The sequence below is a fragment of the Protopterus annectens genome, chromosome 1.part1 (genome assembly GCF_019279795.1).
Source record: "Protopterus annectens isolate FY-2018-M chromosome 1.part1, PAN1.0, whole genome shotgun sequence".
NCBI lineage: Eukaryota > Metazoa > Chordata > Ceratodontiformes > Protopteridae > Protopterus > Protopterus annectens.
The window spans coordinates 1972288687-1972310455 of NC_056726.1; the positions used below are offsets into that span (position 1 = coordinate 1972288687).

Here is a 21769-nt window from a genome sequence, read left to right on the forward strand (position 1 = left end):
AGGTAGTTGTGAAATGTAGGGATCCTAAATCAAGACAGATTCAGAAGGAGCCCATTACATTTTCAAGTATATTAACAGATTTTTATAAGCAACTCTGAAGAAGAGGTGGATGAGAAAGTAGATTAGGAGGGCTATAAGCTTGATTTCATAGAGAACCTAGATCTTCACAGGTTATCAGAACATGATTCAAGGAGTTTAGTAGCACTAATAACATCCAAAGAATTCATAAGAAAACAATAGGTAAGCCCCCAAGGATGGTCTCTCTATGGAACTCTGGAAAGAAGGGAGCAAGACATTATTGAAAGTATGGAATGTGTTATTTAATAAACACCAGAAGGAAGCCAGCCATCAAGGTCCTGGGAAAGAGCAGTATTGGCAATAATACCAATGGAAGACAAAGACCCAATAGGCCATACTTCACAACTGGCTCATTTGTATTCTGAGATTTATAAAGATTATATTAGAATAATAGTGCACAAACTGAAAAGACTTTTGCCAGAATTAATAGACTTGGATCAGTATGGGTTTATGGGAGGTAGTCAAACCTTTGACACTATTAGCAAAACAGTGATCCAGGAAGAGCCTGAAAGTAAATTATTGCCAGTATTACTAACTAGTCTGAATGCTGAAAAGGCCTTTAACAGGGTTTACCGAGCTTACCTGTGGGAAGAGATGCTCTGATATTAGTTCCCCAAAAGAGTGATTAGCGTGACTAGCAATATATATTGGGATTCATCAGCCAGTGTAACGGAGGGTGAGGTCCTTTATCATGAGCTTGCATTAAAGAGATGCACCTAGCAGGGATTTCTTTTATCCTAACCATTATAAAAAAATGCTATTAAGGGATGTATACACGGGGATCAGGAGAGAAACAAATAGTGTTATTTATGGCTGATATTCTATATATGGTTACCCCGAAGCAGGATTAATCAAAACTTTTTTTGATATTGAAAGGATTCTGGTCTTTAGCAGGATATAACACAAATGAAGGGGAAAAGTAAAGTTGTGGCAGTAAACTGTGTCCCCAGATGTTATTTGGTACAATGATTTCCATACCTATAAGGACATTACAGAATAAGGTATCTGGAAGTGTGGTTAATGAAAGAGGCTCAGAAATTAGCAGCAGAGACTGGAAGTATACAAAACATAATATAATATAATAAGCACATTAATGAAATGGAAAAAGATGGATTTGGATATGGATAGCAAAATGCTGGCCATAAAGATGTTTATTATCCCCTTAATTCTACACCTGGCAATCTTTTTCTACCAGCTGGAAGGGAAGTTAGACTTTTTTTTTTTTTAATACAGAAGCAGCTAAAATTATTTATTTTGGAGGGTGAAAACCAGGGCGAGCTGGGAAAAGTTGAATCTGAAGTAGTTACTTCATTTGCTCTGCAACCTGTGGGTATCGGATCCGAACTCGGATCCGAGCCGGCAGCTTTCCAAGATCCAAACTCCTAGCTCATCCCCCTACCCATAATCCCCTGCTACCAACCATATTACCTCAGATCGTTTTTTGCCACGGCTGAAGAAGCTTTCCTTTTGAAGAGCTCCTGGCTGGGTGAGATCGTTGGTGATTTATAACCTTTTTCTAGAATTTAAAATCTTGTGTGTGTGGTACTAACCCTTTTTCGATCCCCTTTTGTGGTAGTTTAATTTTTTTTGGTGCAGTTAATTAGCTTTTCTTTAGTCACTCCCCCTCCCCCCCTTAGCATTTGGGTGTGTGTGTGAGTGCTAAAATGTCGGAAGGGCCTAAGGCCATTTTTTCTAAATGTACTGAGTGTGGCCACAAGCTTTTCCCAGCTGATGGCCACACTCAGTGCGTTTTGTGCCTGGGGGCAGCCCATCTATCAGAGGCCTGCCAGATCTGTGCGGCCTTTAACCCCCGGGCACTTCGGGATAGGAAAAACAAGCTGATCCTGGTGGGAAAGCTCCCCCAGGAGTCAGCTTCTTCTTCCTCTCCCGTTCGGGCTCCGGCATCCTCGGTGGCCCCAGCACCCTCTGTTCCCTTAGCTCAACCCGGGACTCAACCTCCCTCTTCGGGTTTGAGCTCTGAGGAAACTAGTGCCTCTTCTGCTAGGGAGAAGAGGCACAAGGATAAGGAGGGACATAGATCCCATAAAAGGCGGGCTGAATCTCAAACCTCGGCTCCGCCAGCTAAAGCAGCTAAGTCTCCTTCGAGGGTCTCCGGATCCTCCTCCTCTTGGCTCCGTTCACCTAGCTTCTCGCCGGAGGAGGAGGATCGGTCTCCCTCGAGGTCGTCGAGGTGGCCCTCCCGGCCCACCTCAACTACCTCTTCCAGGTCGAGAAGCATCTCCGAAGCGGATATGGATCGGATGATGCGTCGGTTTTTGCAGACCCAAATGCAGATGGGGGTGCTCTTGCCTCCCTCCCCTCTGGGGGGGAGTGCAGCCCCCATGTTTGCCCCGATCACGCCTTCTCCGACTCGTTTTCAGATGTCGGAGTCATCGGATCCGAGCCCCTTCGGACCCAGGGATTTGTCGGCGCTGATAGCGCTGGTCTCTTCGACGCCGACTCTGCCCTCAAGCTTGTCGGATCCGAGCTCTCGGGGCCGAGGGCTGAGCGTCGGATCCGAGGGAGTTGTTGTGTCTTCGGAGCTGTTGGCTTGGGAGCGCACCTCTCTCTCGGCACCGACTGCATCGGCTCTGACCCCGATCCCTTCCTCGGAGCCGAGGAGATGCTCTTAGAGGCTGGCGAGGGCAATTTTCCTTCGGCTTTTGAGGTAGTGGAGAGGGTACTGTCGAGGTCCTCCAGGTCCCCGGTCGGGCTTCATTTCCACCCGTACCCCCACTGTATGAGGGTCTGGCTTCCATCATCCGACCATAGGGACAGCCTGCCCAAGCCCTCCAGCTAGTTCCTGTGGAGGAACAACAACCCGTGGATGAGTCCTCTTCAGATTGCCCCACCGAGGAGGTTCCTCGGAAACGTCGGTGTAAAAGGAGGCACCTGGACTCCCTCGAGTCTGTTACCACCGACACGGACTTAGACGATAGGGAGGGTTCCCCAAGGTCACCTCCTAAAGATGTCTCCTTTGGAGACATCATGGAAATGTTGCGTATTAGAGTGGGGTGGTCTGCCCAAAAACCTTCCCTTGATGAATCTGTGTTCCTGGAGGTGTTTGAGGCAGGACCATCTACCTCCTGGGTTTCCCCTCCGGCCGACCCCCTGGTGGACTTAATTACCACCAGGACGTGGAAGGAGCCCGATACTGTGGAGCCAATCCCTAGGCATCCCGATAAAGTCCCAAGTCCCCCACAGATAGACAGTCATGGGCAAAAGGAACCCCTGTTGATGCCATGTTGCTGGCGGTGGCCACCAAGAAAGAACTCGCTCAGGAGAGTTCTTTGGTCCACCCGCCAGATGAAGAATCTCGAGTGTTGGACTGGATTGGGAAGCGGATGTTTGCTTCACTGACCTTTTCCATAAGGGTGCTGAACTATATGGCACATACCGTCAGGCTACAGCGAGACTTGATCAAGGAATACGCTGCAGCCCCCCCGGAGTCCATGTCGGTCGGAGACAAGAATGTGTTTACGACACGAATGGCCACTCTGAAATCCATCTCTAATACGTCTATGCGGCTCCTCTCCCATGTTTTGGAGGGAACCGCTAGAGCCAGCGGAGCAGGGGTCGTCTTATGACGTCACGCCTGGCTCCGTCTTTGCGACTTCGTGGATCCCCTTCAAGGCATCCTTTGCGAACGCCCCATTTGACGGTTCTGCTCTTTTCGGCAAGACCGTTTGCGATACGTTGGTCCAAAGTGAAAAGGACGGGAAGACGCTGTCTGCCATCGGAGTCCGCTTCTCTAGTCCCCAAAGATCCTTCTCCAGGAATCAGAGGGGACAAAAGAAGCTGTGGTTCCGCAAGTCTCAGCAATCCCATCCAGCTGCGGACCACTCGTCCTCTAGAGGCAGAGGAGGACAAGTTGGATGCCGGTCCAGAGGCAGAGAGGGGCCGTGTAATTTTGGGTCTAGAGGACCTTTCTCGGACAGACCCGCGCAACATCCCTGAGGGCTTGCCCGACTGTCCCTCTCTGGAGGCAGTCGGGGGGCGGTTGATGGAGCACCTGTCAAACTGGGAGTCCCTTACAATGGATCGATGGGTGCTCTGTATCATTTCCAGAGGTTATTCCATTCCATTCCTAAATCTTCCCCCCAAAACCAGATGCCTCCCCGATGTCCCACCCGATCAGAGGGACGCAGCGGCTTCAGAGATTTTGAAGCTGCTAAGAAAAAGAGCCATCCAGCCCGTCCCCCCAAATCAGTCCAGATTGGGTTATTGCTCAAGGTTCTTTTTGGTGCCAAAGAAAACCGGGGACCTCAGACCCATCTTAGACCTTTCCGCTCTGAACCTGTTCATACCCAAGGAAAAGTTCCGGATGGTCACTCTTCAATCTATTCTCCCCCTTCTGCAGGAGAACGACTGGATGTGCTCCATAGACCTCAAGGATGCGTACTACCACATCTTGATGGACAGATGATCCAGGAGGTTTCTCCGCCTCCGGCTCGGAGCCAGTCATTATCAATTCAGGGTTCTTCCATTCTGCCTCACCTCAGCACCCAGAGTGTTCAAGGTCATGGCGGTGGTTGCAGCCCACCTGAGACTTCAGGGCATTCAGGTCTTCCCGTACCTAGACGACTGGCTCCTTACTGCGACCAACAGGCATCAGCTCTCTGTGACGAGAGATTACGCACTGACTTTAGCCCACAGCCTAGGCATTTCAGTGAACCGGCAGAAGTCCTGCCTGTGCCCCACTCAAGCCCTAGAATTCATAGGGGCCAGGTTGGATACTCGAATCTCCCGAGCTACTCTAACATCAGTCAGACTGAACAGCTTGTCATATCAGGTGTTAGCCCTTCTTCAGAGTCCTACTCCTCCAGCGGAGTTAGTCCTGAGGGCACTGGGGTCTATGTCAGCAGCGATCAGTCTCTCCCTCCATGCCCATCTGTGAATGCGAATATTACAATGGACCCTTCAAGTCCAATGGTCCCTCTCGTTCCACCCATTGAACACGCCGATACCGCTGAGCAGAGTTTGCAGGGACTCCCTTCTTTGGTGGTTACATGCGCGGGAACTCAGAGAAGGGAGGCCTTTTGTGATTTTCCCCCGGTCAAAGCCATGTTGACCACGGACGCTTCTCGCCGTGGGTGGGGGGGCATTGTTTAGGCAGATCCGTTCAAGGCACATGGACTTCCCTAGAGACCGCATTGCATATCAATGTCCTAGAGATGAGGGCGGTGCTTTTGGCATTGCAAGCTCTCCATGACCTTCTTCCCCTGGGGACTATTGCGATCCAGACAGACAACATGTCAGTAGTCTGGTATATAAACAAACAGGGAGGAACCAGATCCTATCCCCTGTGTTGAGAGGCCATGAGAGTTTGGGAATGGGCAATCTCCACCAACTGCTTTCTGGTAGCAATGCACATCCCGGGATGGTCCAACATATTAGCAGACAAGCTAAGTCGGGTGCTTCTCACTCCGTACGAGTGGTCTCTGAATCCATCTGTTGCGAAGCAGATCTTCCTTAAATGGGGTCGGCCTTGCTGCAATCTTTTTGCTTCTCCTTTAAACACAAAATGCAGTGAGTACTTCACAATAATTCCCCCCAGAGGGGAGACCCCCAGAGACGCTCTAGTCCATGCTTGACCTCCCGGGCTCCTTTATGCTTATCCCCCCCCTTCCACTCATGATGAAATTCATTCAGAAAGCCTGTCTGTTGGGGAGCAGAGTTATTCTCATAGCCCCATTCTGGCCTCGACAGATCTGTTTCCCTTTTCTGCGGTCTCACAGTGTGGCTCCTCCGTGGATTCTGGATCCCAGTCCAGAACTGATCTCGCATCCCGCGGGTTTCCCAACCCCGAACCTGTTTCGCCTCAAGCTTGCAGCTTAGCTGATCCAGTTCTAATAAAGGCTAGGACTCCCGGTATCTCATCTCCCGTTAAGGCCATTCTGGTTGCGGCTCATAAGCCGTCTACCAGAAAACTTTACAACAGTAAATGGAAACGTTTTTCCATTTGGGCCAAAGACAAGGGCTTGGACCCATTTACTGTCCCTATTCCGACCATTCTGGACTTCCTCTCGTTGATTTTTCAGCAGGGAGCAAGTGCTTCTACAGTTAAGGTGCAATTGGCGGCCATCTCCCATTTTCATGTGGGGGACGGCATAGGTTCCTTAGCATCTACAAAGTTGTGCAAAACCTTCTTACGAGGCATCTTTCTATTAAATCCACCTGTAAAGTCTGTGGTTCCCCCATGGGATCTCACTCTAGTCTTGCAAGCGTTGACGAGTCCACCTTTCGAACTGGCGTCCTCGGTTCCGTTGAAGTTCTTGTCATGGAAAATGGCCTTCTTAGTGGCTATTACTTCGGCCAAAAGGGTTTCAGAACTGCAAGCCTTGTGTATGAAACCTCCTTACCTTATCTTTCACAGAGATAAAGTGTCCCTCAGGACTAACCCGTCTTTCTTGCTTAAGGTTGCTTCAGAAGCAAATATAAATCAATCGATAAATCTACCAGTGTTTTTTCCAAAATTTCAGAACAAGGGAGAATACACATTGCACAAATTGTATGTACACAGACAGCTGCATTTCTACTTGCATAGGACTAGAGAGTTTCGCAAGTCGGACCAGTTGTTTGTCTCTTATGCAAAATCAGCCATGGGCAAAGCCATTTCCAAAGTGACTGTAGCAAATTGGATCGTCAGTGTATTATTCAGGGGTACATATCGTCTGGCAAGCCAGCCCCGGTTAGTATCCGTGCTCATTCTACAAGATCTGTAGCCACCTCAACAGCTTTTTGGTCTAGGGTTCCAGTGGACGACATATGTTCAGCAGCTACTTGGTCCTCTTCTCATACGTTCATTTCTCATTATAAACTAGATGTGATTTCGAGGAGTAGGGCTTCTTTTGGCTCTGCGGTGCTTCAGACTATCCTTCCGTAAGGACCACCCAGGTTTTTATAAGGTAGCTGGGGACTCTGTCCCACAGGTTGCAGAGCAAATGAAGTAACTACTTCAGATAAAGAAGTTATGTACTCACCATAACATTCCATCTGAGTAGGTACTTCATTTGTCTGCAACCGACCCCCCCCCCCCTGCCATCCTCCGAACCTTTTGGGATTTTCTGATCACCTTTAGAGTTAATTTTTGTGTTACCAGGTTGGTGAGGCAAAAAAAAACGATCTGAGGTAATATGGTTGGTAGCAGGGGATTGTGGATAGGGGGACGAGCTAGGAGCTTGGATCTTGGAGCTTGGAAAGCTGCCTGCTCGGATCCGATACCCACAGGTTACAGACAAATGAAGTACCTACTCAGATGGAACATTATGGTGAGTACATAACTTCTTTTTCTCCTTGATGAACAAGGAGGGTGAGACTCCTAAATCTACAAGAGTCAAGACTGTTCCAGGGCAGCACAACTAAAACTAGTAACCTGAGGAATACAATGCATTGTGGAAGCAAATGATGTTGAGACAAGGTAACTACAACTGGGAAACAATGAGGATGGGTATGTGACCACAAGTTTGGATAGAGAATCCCATCCTAATTTAAAAAAAAAAAAAAAGGTTTACTATCTGTAATGCACGTGTATAAATAATGTTCAACATAGAAAGAATGCATTGGAGATAAAGGAAATGGAGACTTTGTGAATGTAGGTACTTCCTGTAGGATTATTTGAATCCAGCAAGTAGAAGGATTTTTTTTTGTTCTAGACAAGCTCAAAAAACTAAAGGGTAACATTTTAAAAGAAGGGCGCAGTGCTATATTGGATTGTGAAGAAAAGGTTCAAGTTACAAGAAAGAGAAAATCTAAAGGATTGGTATGAAGTATGGAGAGCATGGGAAGACAGGTGAGAAGGAACCTGTCATTTTCAGGGTTAAAAAAATTATTAAAATAAACTAGAATACCAGAAGCAAAACAGAGACCACGGTGGTGGTGCTGCGGTAGCATCACCTCACAGTAAGACGCTGTCCGGTTCGATTCTCAGCTAGAGCGTCTTCTGCGTGGAGACATGCGTGAATGGGCGTACCTTCGTTGAAGGTTGTGCGTCAGGGCTGGTAACTCTGCACGTAAAAATCAACTACCAATCATTAGCGGACCGGAGTTCCACTGTGGCGACCCCTAACCGGGAAAAGCCGAAAGACAACAACAACCAGAAGCAAAACAGTGTGTTAACTAGTAGATTCTACAAAGTACTCCCTAGTAATTAAAGAAATCAAAATAAAAATCTAAATGAGTAGTGGAAGACAAACCTCAGAAAAGAATACACAAGTAAACAATGACAAGAGATGTGTTAGACCCCAAGGTATGTTGTGAAGTCTAGAAGATTCCAGATATCTGCCTGGAAATGCCTTTACATAAACTGCATGGGATCATCCCATAAGTAGCTCGAAGGTGTTGGCAGTTCAGGTTAGAAGGAAAGGGATACTGGAAATATGTTTCTGGACATGTCCAAAACCACCACAATTTAAGATGGATATGCAAGATAAATACAGTTAGTGGATGATTCATTTATTTTAACTAAGGAACTCTGGGAGCAGACTTTGAAGAAGCATGATATTGTAAAGTGATAGGATTGATCATGTTAGTGGCAATAAAGATAGTAATTAGAAAATGTAAGTCAGAGAGTAATCACCCCATATTGTGGAGGCACATCACAATGTGAACAGCTCGAATAATATGGGACTGAAAACAGTGGCACAAAGAAATTGTATACTGTAGTCTAATGAATGGTGGTCATGGTCTCCATTGATGCAAATAGATTAAGTACAGAAATGATTAAGTATGGCGAAAAATACATTATTCAACGGAGACAAGAATCCTTAAGGAGAAAAAGCAAGTTTGAAATGATGAATTAAAAAAAAAAGAGAGAAATCTTGTATATAATGACATCACTTATCTGTATTATCTTTTGTATGATGATATCACTTATTTGTATTATTATCTTGTATATATCTTATCTGTATTATCTCGTGTGTAATGACGTAAGTTATCTGTATTATTATCTTGCATATAATGACATCACTTATCTGTTTTATTCAATGTGCTCAGATTGTAATTATTTCTGTCATGCATTGTCTGTCTTTTTCTATTGCTATCTTTTTATTTACTACTTGTCTCGGAGCTTTTATCCCCGGGTTCCACTGAAAATGGGCCCCTGGCCCAGACAGACACCACCTGGTAAACAAATGTAAATAAATAAAGTAAAATTAAGGGTCCAAAGAAAGGATAAACCATCAGGAAGAGTGCTGATATGGAGGGAGAAGAGGAATTCAGTTTTACTACTTCAAATAATTAAAGTAGGTAAAGACCATCATGGAGTGGCAATGGTCAGAAAAGCCTTTTACTTGGTTCATCCAGAAAAAAAAGATTATTATCTCTCTGTACTCCTCCCTCATTAGATAAATAATTGAGTATAAAGCCCCGTTTGGTATGCACCTCTCCAAACATCTGCACCAACTGGAAAAGTCACTGAAATACCTCACAAAGAGAATTTGTGGCCACCATCACCCACCCTATGGGAATGGCTTAAATCACTATCACTCTATTAGGTATTGTACAGATTGCTGAGGGGTGATCTGTGTCTCTGCTACAAGGTGATCTCAGATCCTGCCCTAGTAGAGATGCTTCATATCTGTAAGTCTAACTCCTCATGCATTACCTGCTTGAAAGTCCTGAACCTAATATGCGACATCAACAAAACCTGCTGTAGAGACAGGTTTGTCTCCCAGTGGCTGCCCCGTCTCTGGAATAGACTTCCCATACATGTCAGAGTACCTTGCTGCCCTCTTCAAGCACAACCTTGATGAGTGGATGGGAAACCACAAATTTGTCTCAGGGGTTCCACCTGTGTCCCTCATTGACATGGGAGACAGGTGCTGACTGAGGTTTATTTTTGGGGATAAATTCTTGGCTAGGCTTGTTAAGGGCCCCAGGATCATTAGCCTAGTAACCTCCTATGATGCTATGATTCCTAAGAGGAATCTGTAATCCCCAGTATAGGTCTGTCCAAACGACAAAATTAAAAATTAAGACTGGAGCTAATAACGATATAACTGGCCAGCCACTAGGTAAGAATAAGAAAAGTGCAACTAATATATGGTTTGTACAGTGAGCTTGTAAGTTTTATGTTGTATAGCATTTTTTTTCCAGTAAAAACAAATTGGAATGCCTTCACTTGTTGATAAACCACCAGCTGCAGCTTGCAGTAGAATACTAAAGTTATGATATCCTCCTTAGGGTCTATGTTAAATATTCGAACATCCAAAATGTCGAACATTACATGGTCGAGATGAAATGTTCGACATTTGGTTGTTTGAATATCAAAAAAAAAAAAAGAAATGAAAAACACACTTTAACAGTGTGAGCAGGGGAGGACGCCCCCCCCCATGCACCCCCACACCCCCCCTACTTATATATACCAACTCCGAGACTGCACTTCAGTGCCAAAAAGGTAAATTCTCCCTATCTGCACCATACGGCACCATTGAAAGTCAGTCTTCGAACTCTTGCAATTTCGAACGTTTGGTCTCGACCATGTAACGTTCGAAATTGTGTGCGTTCTAAAAATTGGCATAGACCCCCCTCCTAAGAGGTCATTTTTTAAACATATTCCTCATCCTGTCCTCCTCAAAAGTCCCTTGCAACAAGTTTCTCACCAGTCTGCACAGAATCTTGTGAACACTTAAATAGCCACAGCTCCACTATAACATGAGTAACATCACTATCACTGTTGCAGCTAGACCCCCAGGTCTTGATACACCACTTAGCTTTCAAATGCAGCACTAATTCTAATTTATAATAAACATATCCTGCTATCATAGCACAATAATTTCATCATATTCTTAAGTTCTTTTCATGCCTGATCCCACTTCCTAGCTACTAAGATAATATTTTACAGGTAGTTCACAACCTTATCAACTCCTGTTTAGGCCTCAGTTTCACAAACATGTTGCTAGACCTCAGATGTCTCCTGCCTTTTCACTAGTTGTGGGTAAATGAAGATGGTTTGTTTATAGGTGTGTACTAGGCTAATGGCTCTGGAGCCTTTACAAGCCTAGCCCATAGGATTACCGTGGCATCGTGCCACCCAAACTTAATTTCCAGTGCCTCTGTCAAGTAGAGCCACTGGAGTGATCCCCGGGGTGAATTTTCTATTTCCCATCCACTCATCAAGATCCCTCTTGAAGAGGGCCAGTGAGGCACTCTGCTTGACATGGATGGGAAGTCTATTCCATAGCATGGGTAGTCTGTGGGTCATGAACCTGTCCCTCCAGCTTGTTCTGTTGTGTGTGGTAATGAGGTTGAGGTCTCTGGAGCGTGTAGATTGGATGGATTGTGATTTCTTTAGATGTAGCATTTCTAACAGAGTTGGGTTAGACATGGCTTTGTAAGTAAAGCAGAGAGCACCTCAAGTAGGTGATATGAGACAGAGAATAGTTGGAGTTTTTTGAGTCTGTCCATATAGGACAAGTGTTTAAGGCCTAAGATCCTCTTTGTGAGGTATTTTTGCAGCCTCTCCAGTTGTTGTAGTTGTCTAATGAGGTCCATGCCAAATGGGGCATTGTACTCGATGACTGGCCTAATGAGGGAAGAGTAGAGGGAGACAATGACCTCTTTATTCCTAGATGCAAAACCCTTAGTAATGAGATGTGCCACATAGAAGGACGTTCTGACCGCAGTGGCAATGTGGTAGTCAAAAGAGAGGTTGCTGTCAACCTGTGTTCCCAGATCTCTTATGACGCCTTCTGTGTTCAGTGGACTATCATCAATGTGATAATTCATGGGAACCGGGTTTTTCCCAAAGGGGATGATGACGCATTTTTTGGCATTGAGCTTAAAGCCATGGTTCTGACACCAGTCATTGGTCTCAGTGAGGCCTTTCTGTAGGATGTCAACATCACTTGGGGAGTTAATTATGGCTCCCAACTTGCAATCGTATCGTATGTGAACTTTGTCAGCCAGAGTCCCTTCGTGTTGGCCTGGACTTCAGAGAAATAGATACCAAGACCAATCCCTGTGGGACTCCACTCATGACTGGTCAACAGTCTGACTTGGAGTCAGCTACTTTCACACTGTGGGTTCTGTGAGCCAGTTTGCAGCCCACCTAGTGATAATAGGGGTTGATGCCTAAATTAGTGAGTTTTTCTATGATTCCTGAGTGAGGGATGACCTGTAGCCGTGCTCCATTCGGTAGGGGCAAAGCCTGAGGTGAGGCTGTGATTGACTAGGGCACACAGGTGTGGTGCCAGTTCACTCTGTAGTTCATGTAGAACACAGCCAGGGATATTGTCAGGTCCCATAGTAGCTGTATTCTTGGCCTTGGACAGTGCTGTTTTAACCTGTGCAGCAGTAATACTGGGTGCCTGGCAATTTACTCATATTGTGATTGGTCCTTTGGTGGGGGAGAAAGGGGTAAAGTTGGCATTGAATCTGTTGGCTAGTATATTGGAAATATCTGTTGGCTCTGTATAAGAGGTGCCATTGTGCAACAGCTCCTAGCAAATCTGGATATTGCCGTGGAGATTCTTTACAAAACTATAGAAGGCCTTGTGGATGTCCTTCAAGAATGCAACTGCAGTCATAACATATGGGTTGTCCTGCCTCAGGCAGCCCTCGGTCAGCCGGATTCCAAAGTCTGGGTCCGACTTCGGCTGATGTCGCATTTCTCTCCGACGTCAGAGCGGCTGGAGTATATAAGCATCAGCCGACGCCATCTTCTTCAGTCTTTCTTGCCACGCGGTGCCCGAAGCAGAAGCAGTTCGCAAGTGCCGGTCGGTCAGCTCCTGTATTCTTCGAAACCAAAGTTATCAAAAAAACTAAGTACCCCGTTGGGGACCTTTTCTTGCCTCAGCCGATGTCAGAAATTACTGAAAAAGTAAATAATTGTTTGTCTTGTGGTAAACAAATACCTCATAAGGATTTCCACTCTTACTGCCTCCCTTGCCTTGGCCCAGACCACGACGTCTCGGCCTGTGCCGTCTGTGCTCGCTTCAACAAGTGCACTCTCAGGCACCGGGCGGAGTTCGCTGAAGACTTTTTCGGTGAAAAATTTGATTATACAATGCCATCGGAACAACCGACAACGCAGACTCCTAAGAAACGAAAAGACCGGGACCGACATCCTCGGCCCACGTCTTCCACTGACACCACGCCAAAACTAACCGCGAGTGCTCCGGGTCCCTCTGAGGCAGTTATTCCACCGCTCCGAACCGAAGACACCGCATTACCGATACCTCCGATACCGGAGGCCACTCCGACGCCAGTTATTGATTTTCCTCCGGATACCGAAACCGAGGAAATGCCCGAGACCATTGCTGTTGATAAAGTCACTCCTGCACGTGGAGCGGCTAGGCCTCCCATGTCCATGTCTATCAAGGCCTACACACGTGTCAAGGCAGCCAGCAAGTCCAAACATCTTACTGCTAAAACCTTACCTCAGCCTACTCCTGAAACTCAAATCATGTCCATGGCCGCAGATTTAATTTCTCTGATCAGAGGCTCCCAGGCCCATCCTGAGAGAGGATCCCAGCCTCCTCCTGATAAGAGGCCCAGGGTTGAACCCTCTGACCCTCTGCCCTCAGATGAAGATTCTGAGGACTCTGTTCCCTCTGAAAGCCAGGAAGAGCCCTTCCAGACCTCTGAGGATTCAGATGCAGAGGACTCCATTCCCTCGGCCTCTCCTCCTGAGGATATTTCTTTTAGGGAAGTTCTGCATTACATGAGGGAGCATTTTAAGTGGCAAGGACAGGAATTTTCTGATTCCAGAAAGCACCTTCGAACCTTCCTCAAAAAGCCTCAACACAGACCCTTAGCTATACCTCCTGTGCTTGATGTTTTGGATGACTTATACTCTGACTCCAGTGTTACCCCTGATACTCTTCCTCCTGCTCCTGTCAAGCCTGAGAGATACTATAGGGTCCCAGAAACCCATTCTCATTTATTTAGGGCCCATGCTGTTGATTTAGAAACAATTTCCCGGGGGCCTAAAGGGGTTTCAGCTACCACATCCAAAAATCCTTTGCCTTCCGACAGGGAAGCAAGGTCCTTAGAGAGATGGGGGAAGAAGGTCTACACCTCCACTACTTTATCTATGAGAGCTCCCAATTGTCTCTTTCACATGTTTCAATATCAGGATTTCCTGTTAGACGATTTACAGAAAAGTTTGGCCTCTCCTGAACCTTTAGATAGGAAGTCTTTGCAGGAGGCTGTGCATAACTCTCAGCAGGTTAGCAATCATTTTTTAAAGTGTGGATATGATGCATTGGAGGCTTCATGTAGGGCAGCTATGACAGGGGCAGTCATTCGTAGACATGCATGGTTAAAAGAACAACCTTTACCAGATCATGTTAAGGCAAAACTTCTTGATGCACCCTTGGAAAAGAACAAGCTTTTTGGTGCTAATGCTAAAGATGTGTTAAAGTCCATTGAGGAAAAAGCCAAGTCAGTACAGACAGTCAAAGATTTCCTCCAGGTTCAGCCGCCCAGATTCAGCAGGAACTGGCCTTCTAAAAACTGGTCCTTTCCTAATCCTGAAAGATTTCAAAGGGGTAAAAACAGGCGTGGCCGAGGAAAAGGGCAATACAGAGGATCCTACAGGGGACGACAATGGCAACCAGCAAACCAAAGAAGTGACACAGGGGTTTCTCCTGCCCCGCAGGAACAATGTCAATGACTTTCCTCTACTTCCGCTGACCAGGGAGCAAACAGAAGCTCCTTTGGGCGGAAAGTTATCTCTGTTTTCAAAAAATTGGCACAAACTGAATGGATTTTGGACATTATAGACCACGGTTACAGGTTCCACTTTCATACCTTGCCAAGAAAACAAGGCATGCCAAACCTTCCACAAAATCAGAGGGCAGAGGCTATCAAGCAAATTTCTCTGCTTGCTCAGATCAAAGCAATAGAAAAAGTTCCACAACAAGAACAAGGTCAGAGGTTTTATTCAAGACTGTTCCTTGTTCCTAGAAAAGAAACTCAATCGAGACCAATACTGGACTTGTCCGCTCTAAACACTTTTCTCATAGTACCAAAGTTCAAAATGCTGACTTTACAGCAACTCCTTCCCATGCTGGGCAAGGGTTCTTGGCTGATTACTCTGGACCTCAAGGAGGCATACCTGCATGTCCCTATCAGACACAGCTGCATAAGATACCTCAGATTTCTTGCAGGGCCAGAGCATTATCAATTCTCAGCATTGCCATTTGGCTTATCTACTGCGCCCAGAGTATTCACGAAATGCCTGGCATCAGTAATTGCTCATTGCAGGCTCCAGGGGATTCAAATCTACCCGTACCTGGACGATTGCCTCATACAAGCGGACAATAAACTAACCTTGACAAAAAACTTGAATTATGTCATACACTTGCTACAGGCTCTGGGCTACACAGTCAACTTTCAAAAGTCAAGACTTCAGCCATCCCAGCAAATAACCTTCTTAGGAGCCAAACTAGACACAGCCTCTCAAATGGCTTACCTGACAGAAGACAAGCAAAAGAAGTTAACTCATTACTTCAAAAGTTCAGCAAAGCTCACCCAGATGACTGCAAGGAGTTTCCTACAGGCCCTGGGTTACATGGCATCCTGCATTCTCTTGGTCCCACTAGCAAGACTACACATGAGAAAGCTTCAATGGTACTTAAAAAGCATATGGTCTCTACACAGCAACAACCTAGAAGCAATTATTCCACTCATTCCATGTCTACAAAAGGAATTTCTATGGTGGGCCACAGTAAGCCAGTTAAACACAGGCATGTCGTTCAAAAAACCTCAGATAACACAGACAATTACCACTGACGCCTCAGACCTTGGATGGGGGGCGCACATGGAGGGCAGATGTATTCAAGGGCAATGGTCCCCAAAGGAAACACATCTGCATATCAACCAAAAAGAAATGCTAGCAGTAATGCATGCCATCGAGGCCTTTGGACAACAACTTCAACAAGGCCACCTACTAATACGGACAGACAACACCACTGTGATGTGGTACATAAACAAGCAGGGGGGCACTCATTCTTACCCCCTTTGCAGACTGACAATGAATCTTTGGGAAAAATCACTGGGTCTAAACATACAGCTACAATCCCAGTTTGTTCCAGGCAAAGACAATGTTCTGGCGGACAGTCTAAGCAGAAATTTCATAGACCCCCACGAATGGAGGCTACATCCAGACATCTTTATACGACTCACCTCGACATGGGGCAGGCCGGACGTGGACCTATTTGCCTCCCACCTCAATCATCACTTAAAAAAGTTCTGCTCAAGGACATATCATCCACAAGCATGGAAAGTAGATGCCCTCTCATTCAACTGGAGCTCCCTAATAATTTATGCATTTCCACCCCTGCCACTGATGACCTCAGTGTTATTAAACATCAAGGCAGAGCAACCGAAGGGGATCCTAATAGCTCCAGACAGGCCAAGACAACACTGGTACCCACTACTACGGAGCATATGTCACAACAAAACGTGGGCCCTTCCACAATGGCCCCAACGTTTGACTCAACACAACTTCAGGACTGTTCATCCCAACATAGACTCTACAGTTAACAGCTTGGGAAATCCCATAAATAACCTCAATTTACCTCTCTCCAAGGAAGTTCAGCGGATACTAACAGAAGCCCGCAGACCATCCACCAGAAAGGCTTACTCAGCCAAATGGAAGAGATTCAGCATTTGGAATACCAGCAAGGGTCATGATGCATCACTTTTGAGCATCCCTCTCATTTTGGAATACTTGGCAAATATGTTACATAACGGACTCTCATACTCTTCCATAAAAATACATGCTTCAGCTATCTCAGCTAGATACAACACTGATCCACCTGTGTTTTCACATCCTTTGCTAAGGCAATTTCTTAGAGGAATCAAGAATATAAAGCCCCCAAAAAAGGCACCAGTACCAGCTTGGGACCTCAATTTTGTCCTAGAAAAATTGACTTTACCTCCCTTCGAGCCAGCAGCTTCTGTGGAGTTACAATTTCTTTCCTGGAAGACAGCTTTCCTGCTGGCCATAACCTCAGCAAGAAGGGTTTGAATTACAGGCCTTAATGGCAATACCACCGTTCATAACTTTTCACAGAGACAGGGTCTCCCTACGAACCAACCCTACTTTTCTGCCAAAAGTGGTATCCAGGGTTTCTTTAAATCAAGCAATTAACCTGCCTACTTTCTTTCCCAATCCTGAGAACAAAGGGGAAAGACTGTTACATACCTTGGACATACACAGACAACTTCGCTACTACCTAGACAGAACTAAGACCAGTAGGAAGTCTGATCAGCTTATTGTAGCTTACGCCCCTGGAATACAAGGAAAAGCAATTTCCAAACAGACAATTTCAAAATGGATTGGACATTGCATCAGATTCTGTTATTCCTTCCATGGAAAGAGTGTGCCAGCCAATGTCAGACCACACTCCACCAGAGCTACAGCCACCTCTACAGCTTTTTTAAGAGGGGTGCCTACAAAAGACATTCTAGAAGCTGCTACATGGAGCTCTGTGCATACATTTTTCAAACACTACAACCTCCCTTTATATTCCAGATCCAGAGCAGGCTTTGCTTCAGCAGTCCTGCAGGGATTGATAGCTACACCATCCTTTTCCTAGAGCATACCACCTCCCCCAGCTAAGCTATGGTATTCAACCCATATGTTATGACTGCAGTTGCATCCTTGAAGGACATAGTACAGTTTTGTACCTACCATAAATGTAGATGTCCGATAGATATGCAACTGCAGTCGGGTTTTCCCTCCCTCCTTCCCCTCTATGCCTTGGGTCCACTCCTATCCCTATTATCCTTAGCTGGGGATATCTGTTATGGTGTATCTGTTTATTGCTTACTTATTGTCTGGAAATCTATTTTTGTCTTCCAATTTGATTACAGCCTTCATTGGAGGGCACCTGGCATCTGGGGCAAGAAACACTGAAGAAGATGGTGTCGGCTGATGCTTATATACTCCAGCCGCTCTGACGTCGGAGAGAAATGCGACATCAGCCAACGTCGGACCCAGACTTTGGAATCCGGCCGACCGAGGGCTGCCTGAGGCAGGACAACCCATATGTTATGACTGCAGTTGCATATCTATCGGACATCTACATTTATGGTAGGTACAAAACTGTACTTTGTCTTTACTGTCTGCTGCAATTCTGTTTTCATAGCTAGCTTTAGATGATTTGATGAGAGATCTTAACTTTTTGTTGAGGCTGATAAGGGAATTTTTCCAGTCTTGGGACGTCACCTTATTTCTCATCAGTTTCCTCTTTCTGTTGTAGAGTTTGTTTATGGCAGGGGACCACCAGATTAGCTTCCTTTTTTTGGAGGAGATGATCTTGGTTCTATTGGGTATGACAATATCCATTCATTTGTGTACGTGTTCGTACAAGGCATTAATGTATGATTTGGCGGTCATGCAGCTGTTCTCCAATTGCATGGGTGCTGTGAAGTTAGCCACCTCTGTTTTTTGGACCCCAAAGTTAGCTTTGGAAAAGTTTTTCATGGTGTTTAACTTTGCGAGGGGGTAGAGGGGATGTGGATTTCCAAGGTGATTAGTTTGTGGTTGGATCTAATCAGGGAGGAGTTGACTATTGGCACAGAGCAATGGTCACCCATGTTAGTAATAACCAGGTCAAGTATGTTGCTACCTCTAGTGGACGGTAAGAATGAGCTGGTCCAGGGCATTGGAATTAATGAATTTCAGGAAACGTTGGGCAAGTGTATTGGTACATGAGTAGTTTTCCCAGTTAATGGAGGGGTAGTTGAAGTCACCCAGTATGAGAGTGTTAGGTTGGACCCTAATATTCTCCAGGGTGCTTAGGAAAGTGGAGTGCGAGTCTTGGGTCATGGTTGGGGACCTATAGAAGGCTAATGACCTGAATCGCTGTCTTACCCAATGTTAGCTGCAAGCCTGCACCTGAAGTATCTCTGAAGTATCTGTCTTGCTGATTCTGTGAAAAAAGAGGTTTAACTAGTCCTGTGCTAAATATTTTATACTTCAGTCACTCATTCTCCTCCTATGTCTGCTCTGTCTCTCTAATCCTGGTTTATGGTTTGTCCACTCCCTGAAACCAATGACAGCTGCTTTCCCTCCCCTTCACCTTCCACTCAAACCTTTGTGAACAAGATAGCACTCCCACATGTGGGGGGCGGGGTGGGGGGCAGGGCAAAGCAGTCTGTGTCCAAACTCCTTTATTGTGTTTTTTGCTTTGGCAGGTTTTCATCCTCATGGCTGATGTCTTACTTAAACTGGTCTACTTGAGTCGGTCCCATTTTCAATTTAACAAGTAAGCACCATTTGTGCCCAGGCAGTGTCCTAATATACAGTAACTGTACATTTGCCTGGCGCTAGAGTTCATACTGTTTGAAGAACTGTATAATTTCTATATATTTTTGAGCGCTTTCTCAGTAAACCTGAAAGCAAGATTCCTCACTCATTTTGAACTTCAGGGATTCTCCTTTAGGTTAGTTCTAAGGCCCATTAATTAGAATAAATGTGAGAGCTGTTATTCATGAAAGACAGTACACCAGTGCACATTATTTAATCTGAATATTTAGAGATGTGTATAGTCATCCTTTTTTTTCTGCAGATCCATCTGCAATCTCCTAGACTTTAGTGTAGTCCTTATTTGGTTGTTACGTGTAGATTGTACTCTGAGACATTACCATAATAGTGATATGCTCCAAGTATGCTCATACTGGTTCCAAGATTTATCATGATCTGAAAGGAAGCGTATGGTCAAGTGTCATTTCAAGCCTGGGACTGGAATCATTTTTGTAGTATTGTGTATGTCTAAATGTTTCATCGCCACCACTTGGAAAGTAGCCATTCATATTTTATTATTTTCTCTTGAAGTTTCCTAGAATTTAACTGCCATTGTTCAATTGTGTGCAGCCTTTTTTCTTCATCTTCTCTTTATTATGACATTTTCTTTGACTTCCTTTACTTATCAGCCTGCTTAAAAGTTAGGTCTTTTGCAAGTTCTTATATATTGGTCGCAGACCCATTATTGTATAAAAGCAATGAATATGTTTCTACAGGAGCTTTAATTAAATTTAAAAAATATATCTTATTTCAGCCAGCTCTATTGATGTAGAAGGATGAAGCCCTGATTACATCCCAGGCAACCCATGTTTAAAAAGTAGCTGAGACACCTCTGGGAGCTGTAGTGAGGGAGGAAAGGAGAGGAATGGTGCAGCTCACCTGTCATCAGGTGGGGGTAGGGAGCTTTCCAGTCACTTGCCCAATTATAGAATCTCCAGTGGAGACTGGAGATTCCATAGGAAGGGATCTGATTGTTATTAAGGTAAGAGAGCAAAAAAATAATTTCATTGCTTTCAGTAAGAGATGCTGCTTTTGGTCCAGCATACATCCACTGCACTTTATTTAACATAACTACCTACTATTGTTAATATCATTAGATCTGAATCAGCATGCTGTGTTTCAGTCATTATTACTTTATAAGATAGGTCCTTTAACCGTAATCAACACTGAATTGTATTTGATTTTAATTTTCTTCCTTATAGATAGAAGAATGCATACAATATTCCCATAAAAACGTGAGTGCTGTAGTAGCTACCCCTTGCAACATGAATTGCATCAGTGACAACCTGGTGACACGCATAGCTGACTTGTTTACACACAGTGAAGCAGATGATGTGAAGGACAGAAAAGACAAATTTAAAAGGTGAGAATGCATATAAATTTACTTTCTGTAAAGATTATTTGTTTCTCCCGCAGTAGAAACTTAAATGATTTGTCACTAAAATATGTTTTAGGCTTTCTTTTGCTACATATATGTCACTTGTGTATTTGCATTGAAACATATTTTAAAGAAGGAATAAAAACTATATATTTTTACATTTAAAACCATAGGTAGTATTAATGAGTTCAGGCAAAATAGATGGATATAGATGTACTAGTCTGTACAAGAGGCAGGGAGGCTACGGTGGTGGAGTGGTTAGCATTGTCGCCTCACACCAAGAGGTTCTCCGGTTCGATCCTCGGCTGGGGTGCCTTCTGTGCAGAGTCTGCATGTCCTCCCAGTGGTTGTGTGGGTTTCCTCCAGGTGCTCCGGTTTCCTCCCACATCCCAAAGACATGTTGTAGGTGGATTGGACACTCGTAATTGGCCCTAGGTGTGAGTGCGTGAATGCATGTGCCTTCCGTGGAAGGTTGGGCACCGGATTGGCAACTCGACAGGTGATCCGCTGTGGCGACCCCTAACCGGGAAAAGCAGAAAGAAGTCTGTACAAGAGGCAGTATATTTTTAATGATTGTGGTATTCTAGCTAGTGTACAGCTGGATATGTAGGCCGTTATTGCTTAGCGTAGATGACCATTGAAATATAGGAACTAAAATGTAGGGTTGTATTCAATGTTGAAATAAAATGGGAATCAGACACCAGATTGTTGTCCCAGTCATTGAAAGTTAATCATGTAATCCTCCTCATTGTATGTTTCTGTTATCAAGAGTAATGTCTGCAATCACAAGTCCTGATCACTAACTATTTTCAGTTTACCATTTGCTTGCCAAACTGGAAATTATTCAGGCATGCAAGAGGGGGCATGGGTGGTACTACACACTTCCAAATTTTCATCGTATGTGTGCATTTCTTTATTTAGTATATGTAGGTAGCAGGGATATGGCAGTGCAAGGGCTTTTGTCTCTCTACAAAAACACTTATTTGTGTTCTTTTTGCATTGAGTCTTAAAATTTAAATTCTATACATCTTTATGGTGTTTTTTATGTTAAA

The 21769-nt window shown here is 45.0% G+C and overlaps 1 protein-coding gene across 1 annotated transcript in view; it reads left to right on the top strand.

Annotated features, from left to right (window-relative positions):
- LOC122813118 (uncharacterized protein KIAA1841-like) overlaps positions 1-21769 on the top strand; it is a 1352705-nt gene that overhangs the window by 236624 nt on the left and 1094312 nt on the right. Inside the window, exon 3 of the mRNA XM_044085254.1 lies at positions 20542-20702. Within this exon, the coding sequence (XP_043941189.1) occupies positions 20542-20702 (161 nt within the window). The remainder of the gene's footprint in view (positions 1-20541; positions 20703-21769) is intronic.